Raw genomic sequence first — 17,807 nt, 5'->3', positions numbered from 1 at the left:
ACACAACTTGCTCTTCTTTATAGACAAGCTCTTGAGGATTCTTGCCAGCCTGCTTGGCCCTCTTCTCTGATCCAACAGGCTTCTCCTTATATCAATTAGCCCTCTCTGCCAGATGAAGAACTCGAATTCAGGTTTCTCTGCCTGCCCAATTATTTAATGTAGGCAGAGGAAAGGCAAGGGTTAAAGGTCCATCAGGCGTAGGAGCCTACTCCTAGTCCCTTTGCCCCCCCCCCCCAACAAAAGATATGAGGGGGCTATCCTCCCCCCCCCAAGTTGATGGGCATTGCCATTCAAATAGTGTGTGTGTGCTGTGTCATGTGATTGATTATCACATGACAGGTCAAATGCATGGCAAAGTATGAGCTGAGACATTGATCCAACAAGCAATACTCTTCCTCCCACTCCTTTCTTTTGAAGAGCAGGGAGGGCACAAGCCTTAGCCCATCTGAACCTTCTCCAGGCTACCTGCTCCCCTGACACTCCTCTGTCTCAGACAGTTTGCCTCCCTCACCCCGTTCAGACCCTCCCTCAGGTCATCCAGCTCCCTGGTCTCTTCCCCTCTTCAGGATTCAACTGTCCCCTCTGTGACATCCCTGCAGGACTGATGACAGTGGGGAGGGCAGCTTTGCAAATTGTCTCAAGTCCATGTTTGTATTTGCAACCAGGCATTATCCCGGAAGCAGAGGCAGATTTATGGGAGCACATCCGGTTTGCCCAAATTGAGCTATGAGCCGAGAGGGCGTCACAGGGAGTTCTGCAATAATGACGAGCGATGGAGGGCAGGAGGGGGCACCAAATTTTCGCATTGCACTGGGAACCACTGAAATGTTAAAGTCTGCATTGCCAGAAGTGAGGGACAGATGTTTTTCTGAAATGCCTTGCAGAAAATGACTAGAGATGTATCAGGTTGCATGTGAGCAAGGATGTTGTGTGTGTGTGTTTTGGGTTCAAGAAGATGAGTTCTGAGTGGCTCAGTAGGAATGCTGGAAATGTTTGTAGGAGTATTATTTTGTTAAACTGACTCCAGAAAGAGCACTGAAACAATCGGTTACGCTGCCAAACCCTTTGCAGTCATGCTTTCCTCTCGGCCGATCAAGCTAGGCTGATGGAATGGCTCATCTAGCACCAAATTGCCAAGGCAGCTGTTTGCAGCTGGATTTCCTCCTAACTGTGTTTGTGGAGCTTAAGAGGAGGGAAAATGGCTGGTTAGAGAATTCCACTTAGTGCTATCGGAGATCCCTGGCATTAGCATTACTGCTGACTACATGGCATGTTCCAAGCCATGACATGCAAGCAAAAACCTCACTGCAAGCGTGTGCATGCCTCCTTACACATTACTGGTATGCAACAGCCAACAGGATAGAGTTTTGTCTTTTTTATGCTGTGGGCCAGGGATGGGGAACCTCAGGTCCAGGAAACAAATGCAGCCTTCCAGGCCTCAGTTCTGGTCACCTCAGAAGACTCCCTTGGACACTCCCTGCGCTGGCCTCCCTCCACACCCTGAAAGTTTTTATCTGACCAGAATGTGCCCTTGAACTCTGACAATGCCGCTAGCCTATCTAAACAGAGGATGGAGAAGGGTTTGTGTTAAACTATCCTAGAGGTCAAAGATGAAATGTACATTCATTGGGCCACCCACTTTTGCTTCTGGCCTTGCCTGCCACTAGTATGTGGTCCTTGGACAGTGGTCAAAAAGGGTCAGATAAAGGGCTAAGATAGATTGCCCACCCCTGCTGTGTGCCTGTGGCGTAGAATTGAGAAATGTCCTGATTTTGATCATGATAGGGAAATTGCTATAATGGTTTAAATTTAAAACATGCTTTTGCAGGGGCAAGGAAATATCCAGAATGTTTAAAACAACACTACAAGCAAGCAGCTGTGTTGGTCCTTCATTAATAATAAAAAAGTAACAATAACATATGAGGACCTATTAATGTTGTAAACAGCTTTTATTAAGCTGTGTATGTGCTTAATCTTTAAAGCCCATTTGAAATTCTTACTCCAAAGAGTTCTGGGCACTGTAGTTTGTCAAGGGTTGTTCAGAATTGTAACTCTGTGATCCTAAAATTAGAATTAAAAATGAGATGCTGTCCTTTGGGTTTTTGACTGCCAGGCTTGGTTGACTTGATACATGTTAAATGCAGCTGGCTGTGCACCATCCATGCACCATCCTGCTATGATGACATCCTTGTGTTTCTACTGCAACAGACAGATATTTGCACTGAATACAGCTACCCCTCTGCAGCATGTTCATTGCTCTGCTTCCCAAAAATATTTTCAAAAGGAACTTATCTCAGAGAATTGTTCTCTTTCCCATTCCCTATTTGATCCAGTTCCTTAACCACGTCTGTATTAATTCAGGACCTTCCTTTCCTCTCTTTACGGGGTTGAGGGCAGAGAAAGGAAGCAAGCAGAGGCAAGGTTAAAAATAAAAACCCCAAAGGAAATACAGACAGAAACGGGAACGTTGAAGAGAAAAGAATTCTGCAATCTGCTGGGTGGTCGCACTACAGTGCCATTAGCTATTGCTGAGTGTGTTTGCACTTGAGTGTGAAGCCATGAGTCAGAGATGCTCCGCCACTCAGCGCGAATGATGTTTTTGAGGGGGGCTGCCGTTGGGAAAGCACAACTGCCCTGCATCTCTTGTCGGGGAGAAGAAGACGAGGAAAAAAGCATCTTGGTTGCCGTGGGGCTAGTTTTATTTGTGTCAACAAATGCTTGATGACAGAAGTTGCGGAGGGCCGGCTGGAGAGAGTATGAGAACTCTGCAGCAACAGAAAGCAGCAAGAGGATGCCATGGCGTCAAATCTGTAAGCGTGGAACGGATGTGCCTTCAAGAATGGTAAGATGAGCATGGGATGCAGTGAGGACAGCCATCTCAATAGCCTACATAATTCCCTATGAGGCTCACACCCACCCACACCTAAGTGATTTTAGTTTCTTCCCATCATCCTTTGCCTCCCTGTCCAGCCAAGGCTGTCAAGCACACACTGTGTGTGGTTGGTCGTTCCTCTTAGAACCAGAGTGCCTCAGCTATCCAATGACGATGGAGCTCATTGAAGAAGCTTCGCTGGGCAATTTCTCCTATGACGCTGAGCGTGGAGAAGAAAGTCCTGTCACCAGGGGCTTGGGTGCAGTCCTCCTCCTCATGTGTCTCTTTGGGATGATGGGCAATATCTATACGCTGATGGTAGCATTTTGTGGCATGTCTGTTCGCTCGGCGGGTTCTTTGCGTATCTACGTCGTCAACCTGGCCTTAGCCGATCTGCTCTACCTTTCCACCATCCCCTTTGTGGTGTGCACATATTTCGCCCAGGACTGGTTCTTTGGGGACGTGGGCTGCCGGTTCCTGCTCAGCTTGGACCTGCTGACGATGCACGCCAGCATATTCCTGCTGACGGCCATGAGTGTGGAGCGTTATTGGGCCGTGACCAGACCGCTAAGGGCCAGGCAGGCTGGGAACAGCTACCGCAGGCTTGCTTGCGTTGCCGTGTGGCTCGTCTCGTCTTTGCTTACGGTGCCCATGATGGTCATGATCCAGCAGCGGGAGGGCAGGAGCGGAAAGCTCATCTGCTTCCCCACGTGGACACCTGGCGCTTTCCAAGTGTACCTCACGGTTTTGTTTGGCACGAGCGTCCTGGGGCCTGGTTTGGTCCTGGGGGTTGTGTACTCCCGTCTTGTGCAGGCCTATTGGGCTTCCACAAAAGTCATGTGGTCGCCTGTGGCGAGCAGGGCCCTGAAGCAGAAGCTGCTTCCCAGGATCTTCAGCATCATCGTAGCCTACTGGGCCTGTTTTGTACCATTCTGGGCCTGGCAACTCACCAAGCTGTACTGGCCAGAGGACTTGGAGATTGGGCCGACCGCCCAGGCTTACCTCAACTTTGGCGTTACCTGCTTGACCTATGGCAACAGCTGCGTCAACCCTTTCCTGTATACCTTGCTCACCAGGAATTACCGCGAGTACATGGAAGCTCAGGGCGGAGAAAGGCCACGTAGGAGGCATGCTTTCTTCAAGAAGAAAATGCATGAAATGCCCCAAGCAGAACATGTGTCTGTGGCAGAGGGAGGAGGGCTGGGATAAAGGAGGCAAAGGGTGACCACCAATAATTTACCCCAAGGATGCCTCTGCCTCTGCCTGCACAGCTGGGCTTAGCCTTGGAGAGCAGCAGCAGCAGTAGCAGCAAGATGGGGAACAGGGACTGCAGACTTCGCTCTGGGAACCTGCATGTTTGCTTGTTCACACTAAACCGTCGTTTGGCTTAGTGTTGTGTTGTAACTGGGCCACAGTGTATGCCAGAGGTAGGAAACCTCTGTCCCATGGGGCAGATTTGGCACACCAGGCCATTTTCCCCAAACTACACTGACCCAACCTAGAGCTGCTGTTTGGCCTGGCTTCTAATTTTTCTATGCAATTCTGTTTAACCTTCTTCTTTTCTGCAGATCAGTTTTCCCTAATGTACAATTTTGTATGTTATTTTCACTAATACAGCGGTACCTCGGATTAAGTACTTAATTCGTTCCGGAGGTCTGTTCTTAACCTGAAACTGTTCTTAACCTGAGGTACCACTTTAGCTAATGGGGCCTCCCACTGCCACCGCACCACCGCTGCGCGATTTCTGTTCTCATCCTGAAGCAAAGTTCTTAACCCGAGGTACTATTTCTGAGTTAGCGGAGTCTGTAACCTGAAGCGTATGTAACCCAAGGTACCACTGTATATGTATTTTTATGCACACTTTACCCGAGTACATACATTATGGCTGGAGAAGTGCCTTGCAAGATTTGAAGCAGTGTAAATTTCCAAGGTTGGCTGTGTCTCGATGTTTGTGTTGTTTCAGAAATTTCAAATTGGGTAGGTTTGCCTTTAAATGTGAACTGAACTGAATTTCTCCCCATTCCTACCTATAGCTCCCAATCGTGAGAGTGAATGTCATTTGGAAGTCTTTGCATTGCAGCTGTCCTGTAATAAGTATAGCTAGATCCGTAGCTGCAGTAATCCCATATCCTTCCCCTGTTGGCTCCTGTTTTCATTTCTCTCTCCTTCATCTGTTGCTTCCTTGTGTTGACAGCTAGACTGTAAGCCCTTTGAGGGCAGGGACCTCTCCTTTGTTTCTTCAGTTAATTTATACGGAGGATGCTTTAATAATAGTAGCAACAAACATTCTGTTCTCCCCCCACTCTCAAATAAGCATGTTGCTAATACAAGCAGCTTTAGTAGCCAGTGTAGGACAAATTATTGAGGACTAAATGAAGGCAGCATACAGGAGGCAAAAAAGAGATTTCAGCAACAATGTTAAGTGAGAGTAGGGAGGAAGGACTCCAGTGATTATCTTTGGTGCAAGAATAGATGATTCAAATACACAAATGTCTCTAGTTTCATCTGTGAAATATTGGCACGGCATGAGACCAGCTTAGCAGCAGCCAAAGAAGGAATGTCTTATGTGGCTGTAACATACCTCATAGCAGGAGAACTTCAGAAGGCAGGAAAATATGTGGAGAGAGAAGGGTTGGGAGGTCACATTTTCCTGTGACTAACGGAGTAGTTTGTAGAATATAACAAGGCCTTTAAAAAGTTGGTACGTAGTTGATCCACAGCAAGGTGAGTTTTTTCTACTGCATGCATATAAGTGCTTGTTGCACCAGATCAGTCTACATACAGGATTTAATAAGTTTTTAGTGCTTTATAAACATTAAGAATAGTCGTTGGTATTGTCCTGCTGAATGAAGAAAAGCAGAATCCTTTGCAACTGTCTCAGCTGCAGACTGTCACTGTTTTGTGAGAGGGACTCAATAACTTGTAGGTTCCTGAAATCAGAATGGATTAAAGAGGTCTGCCACTCTGGTGCAACAAGGCCAGCTTTTTAAAATAAAATAAAAACCCTGAGTTTTTGTGGTTTGGCAAGCAACACCCCTGCTGTAACAGTTGTGCAGAGGATGTGGTTTTGTCTGGCATGCCTTTTCTAAGCTCAGCAGCATAGTGGCAGGGCAAGCACCACCAGCCAGATTCCCCTCCAAAACGATTCTGCTTGCCCTTTGAGATCTGTGGAGGAGGTCTGTGTGGTGCATATGGGCAGGGCCTTTTCTGTCATGGTGCCCAGACTTCCCTCCATCAGGGTGCCTGTGTAGCAGAAGAAGAAGAAGAAGTTTGGATTTTATATCCCGCTTTATCACTAGCCTAAGGAGTCTCAAAGCGGCTAACATTCTCCTTTCCCTTCCTCCCCCACAACAAGCACTCTGTGAGGTAAGTGAGGCTGAGAGACTTCAGAGAAGTATGACTGGCCGAAGGTCACCCAGCAGCTGCATGTGGAAGAGCGGAGATGCGAACCCAGTTCCCCAGATTACGAGTCCACTGCTCTTAACCACTGCACCATAGACTGCATTGTCTGCAGGCATTTGCGTATTCTGAGGCTGCAAATATACTATACATTTAAAACACACAAGTTCCCCGTGGAAATTTGCTCAGGGTGCTGGGAATTGTAGTTTTACGAGGGGTCAACTCCAGTTCCAGGATTTGTTGGGGGAAGTCATGTGCTTTAAGTGCATGGTGTGTATGATGATAGCCACGCCCCCTGACAGCCACACCCCTTCCAAGATTATACAATAATCTTAAAACGATACATTAATAATTTGGGATGTTTTGCAATGATCAATGATCTATCTCAATATGTTGCCTTTCAGCTGCATCTACTATTTTCTGTGTGTGTATATCAGCAAATGATTTGGTATGCTCTATCTCCTTTTGGAGTGACTTGAGTTACGTCTCCCTTGACGTTCCATTGTGCATAACAGAACCTGCACACCATTGAAGAACCTGTGTTTTCGGTGTTCCTAAATGCTTAGCTTTGGAGCATACAGGACAACTTCTCCCTGATGATCTTCCCTAGGAGCCAGTCCTCCATGGCTGACTCGCCTCCTTTCACTCTGGCTGACTCTTAAGCATCACAAAAGCTAAGAAGTTCCCCTTCCATGCTGATTGTGTAGTTCTAGGATGCTGGAGACATGGTCCCTTCTGCAGAAATAGTAAAGGGTCTCTGACCCCCCCCCCCAACCCTAGATCACTACACATCTGAATGAATTTGACTGGGCTTTACTCCTCACTTTATTTCCAAAAGCGTCCATACTGTGCTTTTTATTATGTTTTTCTTGAGGCTTTTATAGTGTTCTAAAATACAATTGCATGCCACTTCAGGAGACCTCTCCTTAAAAAGCATGCATATATATATATATGTAAAATAAACTATTCAAGGGATTGTCTCCCACCAATGCATTCTCAACTGATCCACTGACATTAATAGATGTAAGATAAGTCATTAACTCCAATGGATCTACTCAGAGTATGACTACCATTGGCTACAGCCCAAGATAAATAAAAACACTATCCGCTCTTGCACTTGATGACCCCAGTAGGTTTATGTGTATTTGTGTGTTGTGCACACCTATGATGCAGCTCTGGTGCCTAAAAACATGTGAGCAGCGCCTGATGTAGGAGTCTCATCAACTGGCTAAGCAGGCAGTGTTGGCTGGTGCCCATTGGTACCGGTAGGGCAGAAAGCAGGGAGATCAGCAGTAGATGGCGCTAGAGCCAATGGGCTATTCTAGTTTTGTCCCTATCCTTCTGCAAGGGCAACATGGAGACTAAGGAGGAGGAAGATACCAGGCATGGCCACCCCTTGGACTTGGACAGGCAGATGATGCTGAGTGCAGACTGAGGTTGGAGGGATAGTGCCCCATTCCCACCCCACCCCCGATCATCCTCCACTGCTTCCAGTGGCTAGAGAGATCAGACTTCAATGTTCTGCTTAACTCCTTGCCCCTCTCTATGGTTACTGGACGCAGGCCACATTAAAACAATAAAATGAAGAAATGAAATGTGCACCTGCATATTATTATTTTTTTAAAAAATAAGAATTGCGGTTAGACATGTCAGGAGTGTTGGCTCTTAGTTTGCCCCCCCCCCCCAAATTCCACAAGCATCTACTACTACTGACCACAAACATCATCTGCCTCCATGGCAATGATGGCCCTGGAAGAACCATGTGGCAAAGACTCAGAAAGACACATCACCAGTTTACACCAGAATTCAGCTGTGTTTATTTTGCTGCCTTATTAAGCAGGAGAGGTGAGCAGAGAGAGGAGAGGCTTAACCGAGAGATATGCCTTTGAAGTTAAAGTCGCCTTCTACGCAGACATATTCAATGCCTTCCATGTGAGCGCTGTTGGGGACCTTGAACTGATGGTTGCCAGGCAATGTGATGGTCACCTCATTTTTGTCATGAGTGAAGAGCACCTGAAGGAGGAAAAAAAGGGGGGGTTTCAGCATGAGAAGAGCACCAACCATCAGTTATCCCAACTGCTGAGAGGGATAGCTCACTTGGTAGAGGATGAGACTCTTAAATCACAGGGTCATATGTTCGAGCCACACATTGGGCAAAATAGCCCTGCATTGTTTTTTTGGGCGGGTTGGACTAGATGATCCTTTTGTTCCCTTCCAACTCTTCTATCATTCTAGTTATCAAGCGACTGGACTGATGGCTGCTAGTGGAAGATGCACATCTATCCTGGGCTTTCTGGCTTTTGACAGAATTCCTGGGCCTTTTTAGAACAGCAGAAGAGGCAGATGTCCAGCAGGTAGTGTTTCCTTTCCATACTAACAGGATTGGGATCCTACTCCCCGCCTCCCACACACTGAGGGCCGTTATTCTTCCTGGGCAACTGCCTGGGGGCCACAGGCCAGTGTTGGTTAGGGCCAGAGGCAAAACAGGTGACACAAAATGGGTAAATGTCACCTTTGGACAGCAGGTTAGTTACTATGCACACACTTAACACACCTGTCCCTAGCACCCATCCAGGCAAGGAAAAGGCAATGTCAGAATTTGAGGAAATATTCAGCCAGGCCAAAGCACACAGAGAGGGTGTCAAGGGTTGTGGCCTTGGGAGAGCCTCAAAAGCCTGAGGATCTCTATCATCTGCATTCCAAGGCAGCTCAACCTGTTGAATCTTTGCTTCTCCTTCAGCTGCTTAGTGCACAGACAGGAAGCTGGAATAGGGGTGGGCAGGGAAGCATCACCTCAGTTTGGATCAGTTGCATAGAAACTGGGCCTCCAGTCCAAACCTCAGCAGCACCTTCACCCCATATTCATGCATTACAGAGTCCTCCATCCATGCCGCTTTCAAACGTGGCTTTGTCGCCTCTCCTTATGACACTTTCCCACTCAAACCCACATGCAGTCCCCCCCTTTCCCCTGCCACAACCTGTGCAGATCCGAGTCTCACCTCCGCACTGCTGCCCTCTTGGAAGGGGAAGTTGGTCTCCCTGTGTTCTTGGCCCCATTTCCCGTTGATCTTGGAGTTGCAGACAATGGTCCGGATGTCCCCGTGAGCATCGAAGCGCGAGTTGAAATGCAGCATGATGTCATTTTGGCCTTTGCCCAGGTTGATGACCCAACTGAAACAGGCAGCAGAAGTTAACTGCAAAGCCGTCATGTCTCAGGGATCCACTGCTACGCTCTTCAAATGCTCAATGAAGACTGGGTGCAATCTAAACGCATACAAGCACACATACCCTGCAATCTTTGTGCTAGCAAATCAGGAGAGATGTTCAATAAATAGGTCATGTGGAGGAGCCCTTAGTGTCTCCACGTTTACTTCAGAGTTGCCCAGAGAACCACAGTGGTAGCTGCTCCGCGCTCCGTGCCACCTGAAGCAAGTTGGTTCACCCATTGCTGCATAACAGAGCTGGCACTCTCTCTGGGGCAAATGGTGCCTTTTCCCACAGAGAGAAGAGTTGCCGGGGAGTGATTTGGAGTGGAGAAACAAGCTGGTGGGGAAAGGATTAAGCACACAGGGCCTTTCTGCTTTAAATGATGATAAAAAAACTAGCTTTCGTGAAAAGAGACGTTTGTTCCTCCCCAAGACAAGCTGCAATAGCAGAAGTTACTTCACAGACTCATAGAATAGGCTACGTAGACATTGCCTGCTTAAAACTCAGCAAGGTCATTTCCCTCCCCTCACTGTGTTTCAAGGCGCATCAGTACGCTTGGATTTATTTCCAAGTTGTCTGTCCACACATAGAAGCCAAGGTGCTGAGGTCCCTTTAGCCTCCCCCCAAAGTATTTGAGGGCGCCAGCCTCCCCCCATTGATGGGCATTGCAATTCAAATGGTGTGTGTGCACCGCATCTTGTGATTATGTGGGGCAGGGCCTACCTGCCCCCCCCCATATTTTACTCAAGTTGGCACCTTTGCAAGGGGGTGGGACTGCCTCTGTCCGATGGATTATGGTTTACGTTTTCAAATTGGGTTCATGCTGGCTTTGGAGTGGGGAACACGTCAAGTCACAGTATTGCACAAGAAGCTACTCTACGTTGTGGGTATTATTGTGTGTACAGGGATTAAAAAACCAGCAGTGGGAGCACAATGGAGCCACAGCACATGGCCATGTGTTCACAACTGTGGAGATCATCTTGTGGGGGCAACCAACAGCCCACCAAATGTTGGACGGCAACTCCCAGCCAGCATGGCAAATAGCCAGGGGGGATGGGAGTTGCAATCCAGCAACGTCTGGAGGGCTACAAGTTAAGCTTCCTTGATCTAGGACCATCCCTCTGCTCAGTTTCTATTCATGGAAAAATGCAAGCTGCTTCTACCTGTCCTAGAGGCAAGTTGAAGCAATTCCACAACACCTCTCCTTATTGAAGAATATTATCTGCCTCTTTTGAGTGATCCTCCCTACCCTTGAGGCGTCACCATGTAGGTGCAAGCCAGGGAGGTTTGGGGAATGAAAAACTAGGAAGCTTCACTGATGGTATCACAAGGAGATGGGAAGAGTTTGGGCATGTTCACCTTCAAGTGTTCCCAGTGATGGAGCCAAAATCCCTCTGATTTGGCCCTGAGGCCCCCTGCTGTCCAACCACAGACCTCCTCTTGCATTGCTGGAATTTCCCAACATTTGCTCATTAAGCCCTCTCTTTGAACAGTTACAGTTCCTCATATAATGAGAATTCAGAAGAAACAAAGGCAGCTCCAACCCTTGTCTTCTGGAAGCACTAGAACAACCTCCAGTGGCTAGATTTCACTGCTGCTGTAGCATGTGATCGTGCAGCAGACAGAAAGGGATATGGTGCTGTCTCCCTGCTACTGTCTTTTTGGCAAAAGAAATCTGTCAGCCAGCAGAACTACTCAGCTGGGCCTTTGAGGGGGCTGGTTTCTGGCCTATGCAATTGCAGCCTCCTTCAGTTTGCTGCTTTATGAGAGCCCTTATTCCCCACCCCTGATTCATAAACTCTTCTCCTTTCATCTCAATCCAATCCCCACAAGCTAAACTTTGCTCAGGATTGAATCCAACCTGGTGCGGATTAGGGGGGTGTCTCAAACATGCAGATTCTTTTGGCAAATGTTCCGTCTTCTTCCCGCCCCTATCTGCACTCCATCACTCTGTGAGATCTAGAAGCGGCTTGGCGTGCATTTTTAAGTATTTCAGAGGTATACGTAGGTCAACGTGGGAAAGGCGGTGGCTCTGTGGCAGAGCATCTCCTTCAGATGCAGAAAGTTCCAGGTTCGATCCCTGGTATCTCCAGAAAGGGCTGGGAGAGACCCTTTCCCAAAATCTTGGGAGAGCTGTTGCCAGTCACTGCAGGCGGTTTAGAGCTAGATGGAGCAACAGTCTGACTTAGCTCTGGCATTAAGTCCTGGGCTGGCATGCCAGTACCCACACAGGTGCCAAGGTTGCCATACCTGCTCAGGACATTTTGCCGCTTGAGGCAAAAAAGGAAAATGGCGGAGGGAGGCACTGCCTTTTCTCTGCTGCCACCTCACGTGAAGAGGCTGCCCAGTGAAGCCCTGGAGTGGTGAAGGTGGCAGCGGAGAGAAAAAGAAGGCTGAAGAGGAGCAGGTGGCAGTGGTGGGAATATTGGAGGAGGTGTGGTAGTGGCTGAGTTGGAGGCAGCAGCAGTGGAGGAGGCAGGGAGTGGTCCAGATCTGACGCCACTCCTAGCTCTGCCTGCCACCCGAGGCGACTGCCTCACCGAACCTCATGAGTGTGCTGGCTTTGGACCCTGGACTTTGGTTCCAGTGGCCAACCCCAGATGCTCCACTGCTGCTAAGTGAAGCCCCCTGTTGGCTGCTATTTGCATCTCCGACCCCCTGCACATTCATTGCTCTTACACAACTGTGGCTGCTCCTTGAAAGTAGGCAAAGTTCTGTGCTCTCGTTTAAATGCTTACCCTGATTGCTGTGGGATGGATTGTACAGCTTGCCCTACAAAATCGAGACGCTTGTAAATCTGGGACAGCGGAGGGACTCCCAAGCGGAAAACCACAATGAGGAAAGAGAAAAAGCAGTGCGTTCGTCTGGAGAAGATGTACATTCTTCCTGGCAACAGCACCAAGCGGGTCTTGACTGTGTACAGTGGGCATTCAGTGGAGAAAGGCTTTGCAAGAGGAGACTGAAGGGGCGGATGTGGGGGGGGGGAGGGAGAAGGATGGTTGCTTCCAACATCTGGTTCTGTTTAGGCTCTTGGCAGGAGCAGCACAAGCATGGGGGAGGCGAGGCCACGAGCTGGTCTAAGTTCCGATGTAACGCACTGGAAAATACTGCTGGGGGTGGGCATTACTCCTTCCCCTTCTTGGCAATTTCCACAAAAGCAAGGGTTTCTCCACAATGGAGAAAAATGTGTATTTGCACCGGCTTGTTTCCCCATTCCTGTTGGGACACATGGCATCCTCTACACAACCCCCTCCCCATCTCAGGCTTGCCCTTTTAAATGCAGGTGTGTGTGTCCCCCCCCCCCCCAATCCTTAGAATGCCTGACATGGCCAGGATCAGAAAAAAAATCCACATTTAAGGAGGGAGGAGATCTGGAGACAACCTGGGATGGGGACCACCTTTTGCTCTGGTGTGGACACACCCTAAGACCATGGAAAATGGGCTTCCTCTCTGTAGCTTAATGGGGAGCAGTTTTACCCCTAGGTCTCCCTCCTCCCTCCCATGCCACCAAGGGCATAGCTACAGACTTATCCATAAGGTGGGCAGTAAGTTTCCTGAGTCTTCATTAATTCCCTGTTGTGTATATGAAGTTTTCTTCCAACCACTGCCTTTTCATGCTTCCTTCTCTCTCCTTAACCCAGACTTTCTCATATCGAGGATACTCCAGAAAGGAGAGGGAATGAGAAAATCTGGAGTAAGAGCAGGGAAAGGGGTGGGCAGCCAGTGATTTTGAGGAGAATGTCATACAGGGAACATCATTACTGTCAAACGACAATGGAGATGAGCCCTAGTGCTCCACGCTAGTTCAGCAGTCATTTTGGTGAATCCCTTGGAGTTTGGATATCTGGAAGACGAGGGGCAGTGCAGGTCTGCAACAGAGTTCTCAATTTGTTTGAACGATGCCCAGGATTCTTTGGGGGAAGCCATGAGAGCCAAAGCTTCCCAAGGCCCATGCAAGTTTGGAATGTTTGCGTGCCCAAAGCTAATCTCTCCCTGTGAAACCAGCTTACCTCTTAGCTCCTGCTGGGATATCACCTTTCACAGCAAGACGGACGCCGGGGGCCACATGCAGGCTGGTGCAAGTAATTCCCTAGAGAAGGAATTGAGAGAGGAGTGATTTGTTCTCTCCCTTTGCCAGGCAGCAGTAAATTCTGGTCTGATTATATTATTGCAGATGAACTGCCCTCAGGAAACTTGCCCCCATTTTCCTGCTTAACTAAGAGGGGGACGGGGAATCTGCGGCCCTCCAGATATCACCAAACTCCAGTTCCCATCAGCCCCAGCCGGCATGGCTAGCGGTCAGAGATTATGGGAGTTGTAGTCAACAGCACCCAGAGGGCCACCTCTAATGAAAGAAGATGTCATGTTATTCGTCACCCACTAAAAAGAAATCAGAAACAAAAATGTGGGCATGTAGCACATTTAATTCCTAAGCTGCAAAGCAGGTTAATATTTTTTTTCACCTAGTCTTTAAATAACTAAATATCTGGCAATTTTTGTGGCATTAGGTTTGGCAGGCAAGAGTCTGTTTTCATCAGATGAATTAAATCAACCAGGACACTCTTAAGCAGCAGCCTGTCGGGCGGTGATGGGAAACCTGTGGATGCTGGAACTACAACTCCCATCAGCCCATACTATTGGGCATGTGGCTCTGAGTGTCCTGCTTCCAGACTCCCTGATACCCCATGCAAGGGAGTATGGTCCTCACCTCTCCTGCTTCTGATGAACAGAGAAGTTAGAGCACCACTTGCAACCTCAGCCATCCAATCAGTAAAATGGGTATAAAACCTTGCTCCTTTTAAGCAGCAGCCTGAATTAAACAAGTGGGGCTTTTCCTGCCACAGAGAAAGAGCCAGAGGAAAAGCACCCTCATCTTAGTTCCTGTGTTGGGAGCAGGGCCAGCAACAAGAAGGTAGCAGCCTAAGTTAGAAGTGAAAGAAAGAAGTGAAAATGATATATATATTTTTCCTCCTAGCAAGAAGGGAAAGGCTTAAGTGGCCGCTGGCAGATGTTCTGAGCCACGCCCAGCTGCCTTTGAACATTCCCATCTCTCACATCCAACAGGTGCCTTTAAGTGCTTATAATTCATTCATTATTACTCCGGGCTCCGAGCAAGTTTCAAAAATGGGATTAGAGAGTCTGGGCACAAGATAGGCTGGCGCCAGAAGTAGCTAGTTCCAGCAACATTCCCTATCTGGTGCATGTCTCTGTGTGTGGTGGGAAGCTTATAGGCTGAAGACTAGGAAAAATGAATCATCGCAAATGCAAATCTAAGCAGAACTCCAATCTTCACTTTGCTACAAACATGCTCTTCTGAGAAAGAGAGGGTTGCAGGATCCCCATTGCTATGGTGTTCTCCCCTGGCCACAACCCTCCTCTTGATTGCAGCATGTGAGGAGAACGCACAGTCTAATAGCCAAACAACCTATCTCACTACAGATGAATCAGCACAACTCCTAAAAAAAGCACCATCAATCGATAGCAGGACTCTCTCCCTTCAGCCTCGCTGACATGCCTGCAGATTTCCAGCACTAAGAGAGCCCTTGGTGCATTGGAGCGCCTGCCCCTGTGGGCAGTCAGTGATACCCACCAGCTGCCCCCCACCTTCTCCCCAGACTCACAGGCATGATGATGTCCTTCCAAGCTGTTTGCTCCTGTAGCTCACTTGGGTTCTTGCTCAAAGTTGTGGGGGACGAGAGTGCCACTCCCTTGCCCTTATATAGGCTAGCAGCTGAGGAGTCACAAGCTCCAATGACCAATCCAAAGGCAGCAGCAGAAGATGGGCGGAGAAGGGGGTGGCGGCAGCAATTTGTGGGGGATGTGGCACAGCCTTCCTTGTGGATGCTGAAGGCGGCTTTCATGATGCATCCCAGCCATTTGCTGGGAGAGGGAACATCCAGCTAAGTGCGGCAGTGACGAAGCCAGTGGAAAAATAGTTTTACAATGAGAGGGTTTTATTGTCCGGGATCTTTTTAAAAATTAAACATGGCAGTTGGCAGGCACAGTCCCGGGCCTCTTTGTTTAAAAAAAGAGCCGAGAGCAGTTAGAAGTACCGAAGCCAAAAGATGCAGAGAGATATTGGAATAAACGGCCTTTATAGAAGAAGGCAAAAGAATAAAATCAACGTACGGAAGAAACGGCGTGTATTTATGTAACACAGATATGAAAATGTTTGAAAACTTTACAGACAGTTAAGTCTGTGGCCTGTGGCCAAACACTCTAATGTGGCTTCACAGCTCTGAAATGCAGGGAAAAAACAGGATTTACTGAGCTGGAAGTGTCTTGACTATTTAAGCCATTATCCATGCTCAAATCAACTTATCACATGTTTGTCCAACAAGCAGTGATGGACACTCAACAACATCTTCTAATAATTGGTTCTGCCGCCCAACTCTTTTCCCACTTTGAGATTTTAAACCTAAATATTTGCTCCTTTTTGCCATCATCTCCGGAATTGGAGTGGGGAGAGAAAGAGAACCCTAGTCCTCTTTAGTTTTTGCACATCTTGGCATGCATGGCTTCTTCTGTCCCAAAGCCACCACTAGGGCCTCACCTCCATGACACATATATAGGGCCACACCCCTGTTCTCCACATTTATCCATCTGAAATAGCTACCATACCACGCCCTAGTCCCATGCTTTTAGCTACCATATTGGAAGATTAACCTCGTTACCAGCCCATTGTTACCAGCTAGGTGGATGTTAAACACAACCAGGGTAAGGTTGGGAAACCCAATAGTAACAGCCCCACCCAATGAACGATCAATTTCCTTGCCCATTCCAAGAATGTAGAAAATACTGGCATCAAAATATACACACACCCTGCAGTTGAGAAGACCTATGGAGGGCCAAAGATTCCTCACACCTTCATTAAAGACATTTTATGACAGGGTTACTATATAAGTCTATAGTGACACTAAGTGCTTCAAACTGTGGCTGTCTTGTTCCCATGCAACATCTCAGTCTCCAGACTGCCAGCTTTTCCATTTGTAGTACACGACAGAATAAATGTACTACAGACAGGCAGCATCATATACCTCAACAGGTGCGATTAAGAACAAATTCCTTAGAAGCCAACAACCCGTACCACAACTTCCAATATCCGAGCGAAGGATATCATTGCACTTATTCCATATTGCAAGAACAAAGGGTTATTGCTGAAAATTCCAACCTTTGCTTGGTTTGTGCTCACATTGTCCAGTGAGTATGTTCACACGCTGTTCTTGTGCTGGATATGTGCCGCCAAACAGAGGGACAGTCTTCTCAAATGTTACAGCAAGGAACATTGGCTTGTGCATGTGGGTTTCAAATCAAGGCATCTTCCTCACCCCTTCCACGCTAGCAGCCAGTCAGTGCTTGATAGCATTGACTTGACTCTTGGTTTGGTGATTCCTTCTTTGCAGAGATACAGGAGAATACATGTTGCATGCAAGGATCTCTGGTTCAGCACCCCACCGAGAAGATAAGTGTTGCAACATTTCAGCAACTATGATAGGAGAGCTTGCTGGATGGATGTGGTGGTCGGGGGGGGGGGGGCAATTGTTTTTTGTAATCATTCTAATAAGTACAGTTGAAATGCATGTAACAAGAAACAAAGATCTGTCTTGCTTTTCTGCTAAAGCACCCAGCACAGAATGGAATCCAGCGTGCTGGCTGGGGCTGATGGGATTTGTAGTCCAGAACATCTGGAGGGCATCAGGTTGGCGAAGCTTGGTGCATCTCGGCCGATCCCTGTTGTTAATCTGCACCTGCACTCAAGCACCTGAGAAAGCCACCAGGTGGGGAAGACTCATGCATGGCTGCTAAAAGGGGAAGAGGGTGAAGCTTGCCGGCTTGGGGTCTCAGGGTTTGTTCAGCTGGTGGCCAAACCTCCCATCCATCCTTGGCTGGGTGTGTCTTGAGGCAGCCCTAATGCTTCTTTCAAAAAGAGCGAGCAAACAGTTTGGTGCAAAAGGCCCTTCCAGAAAATTCCGCATCTTTTGAAATCTACCCACATTTGGTAGACCAGACCAATTGTGACTCATTCTGAACGGAAAATGCTTTTTGGTTTGTTTGTTTTTTTTTTGAAGGGGGGACGAAATAACTTCTCTGCAAGAGCAGCATCTGTATAATTAAATCTGTAGAGCGGCGCAAAACCAGGCTGCAGGCCAAACGTCTGCTTTTGTGGTTTGTGTGGCTTTGCTCGCCTTGTATTCTTCCACCCCCTCCCCTCATCACAAGATAGGCTGAAGCTCTTCCAAGAGATTCAGAACAAATCTTTCTTTCTTCCTCTACAAGGTTCATTTCTCTATGCTTATGGCAACAGCATTAATGGTTCACATATCATTTT

At 47.9% G+C, this 17,807-nt stretch overlaps 1 protein-coding gene and 1 pseudogene across 2 annotated transcripts; one reads left to right on the top strand and one right to left on the bottom strand.

Annotated features, from left to right (window-relative positions):
* Nucleotides 1-1,204: 1,204 nt before the first annotated feature.
* LOC307225151 (urotensin-2 receptor pseudogene) lies at nt 1,205-6,548 on the top strand (annotated as a pseudogene). Its single transcript has one exon. The product of its transcript is annotated as a urotensin-2 receptor pseudogene (transcript).
* A 1,516-nt stretch (nt 6,549-8,064) lies between these two features.
* Nucleotides 8,065-15,354, bottom strand: LGALS1 (galectin 1). The gene is made up of 4 exons (XM_079993124.1): nt 15,100-15,354; nt 13,489-13,568; nt 9,271-9,442; nt 8,065-8,284 (listed from the first exon to the last, which is right to left on the bottom strand). Exons 1-4 carry the CDS (start codon nt 15,337-15,339, stop codon nt 8,138-8,140), a joined length of 639 nt encoding a protein of 212 aa, XP_079849250.1. The 5' UTR covers nt 15,340-15,354; the 3' UTR covers nt 8,065-8,137.
* Nucleotides 15,355-17,807: the final 2,453 nt, after the last annotated feature.

The sequence above is a fragment of the Podarcis cretensis genome, assembly GCF_951804945.1.
Source record: "Podarcis cretensis genome assembly, chromosome: 10".
Classification (NCBI taxonomy): Eukaryota; Metazoa; Chordata; class Lepidosauria; order Squamata; family Lacertidae; genus Podarcis; species Podarcis cretensis.
The sequence above is the reverse complement of the archived record's forward strand: the minus strand, read 5'-3'. Positions and strand labels throughout refer to the sequence as shown.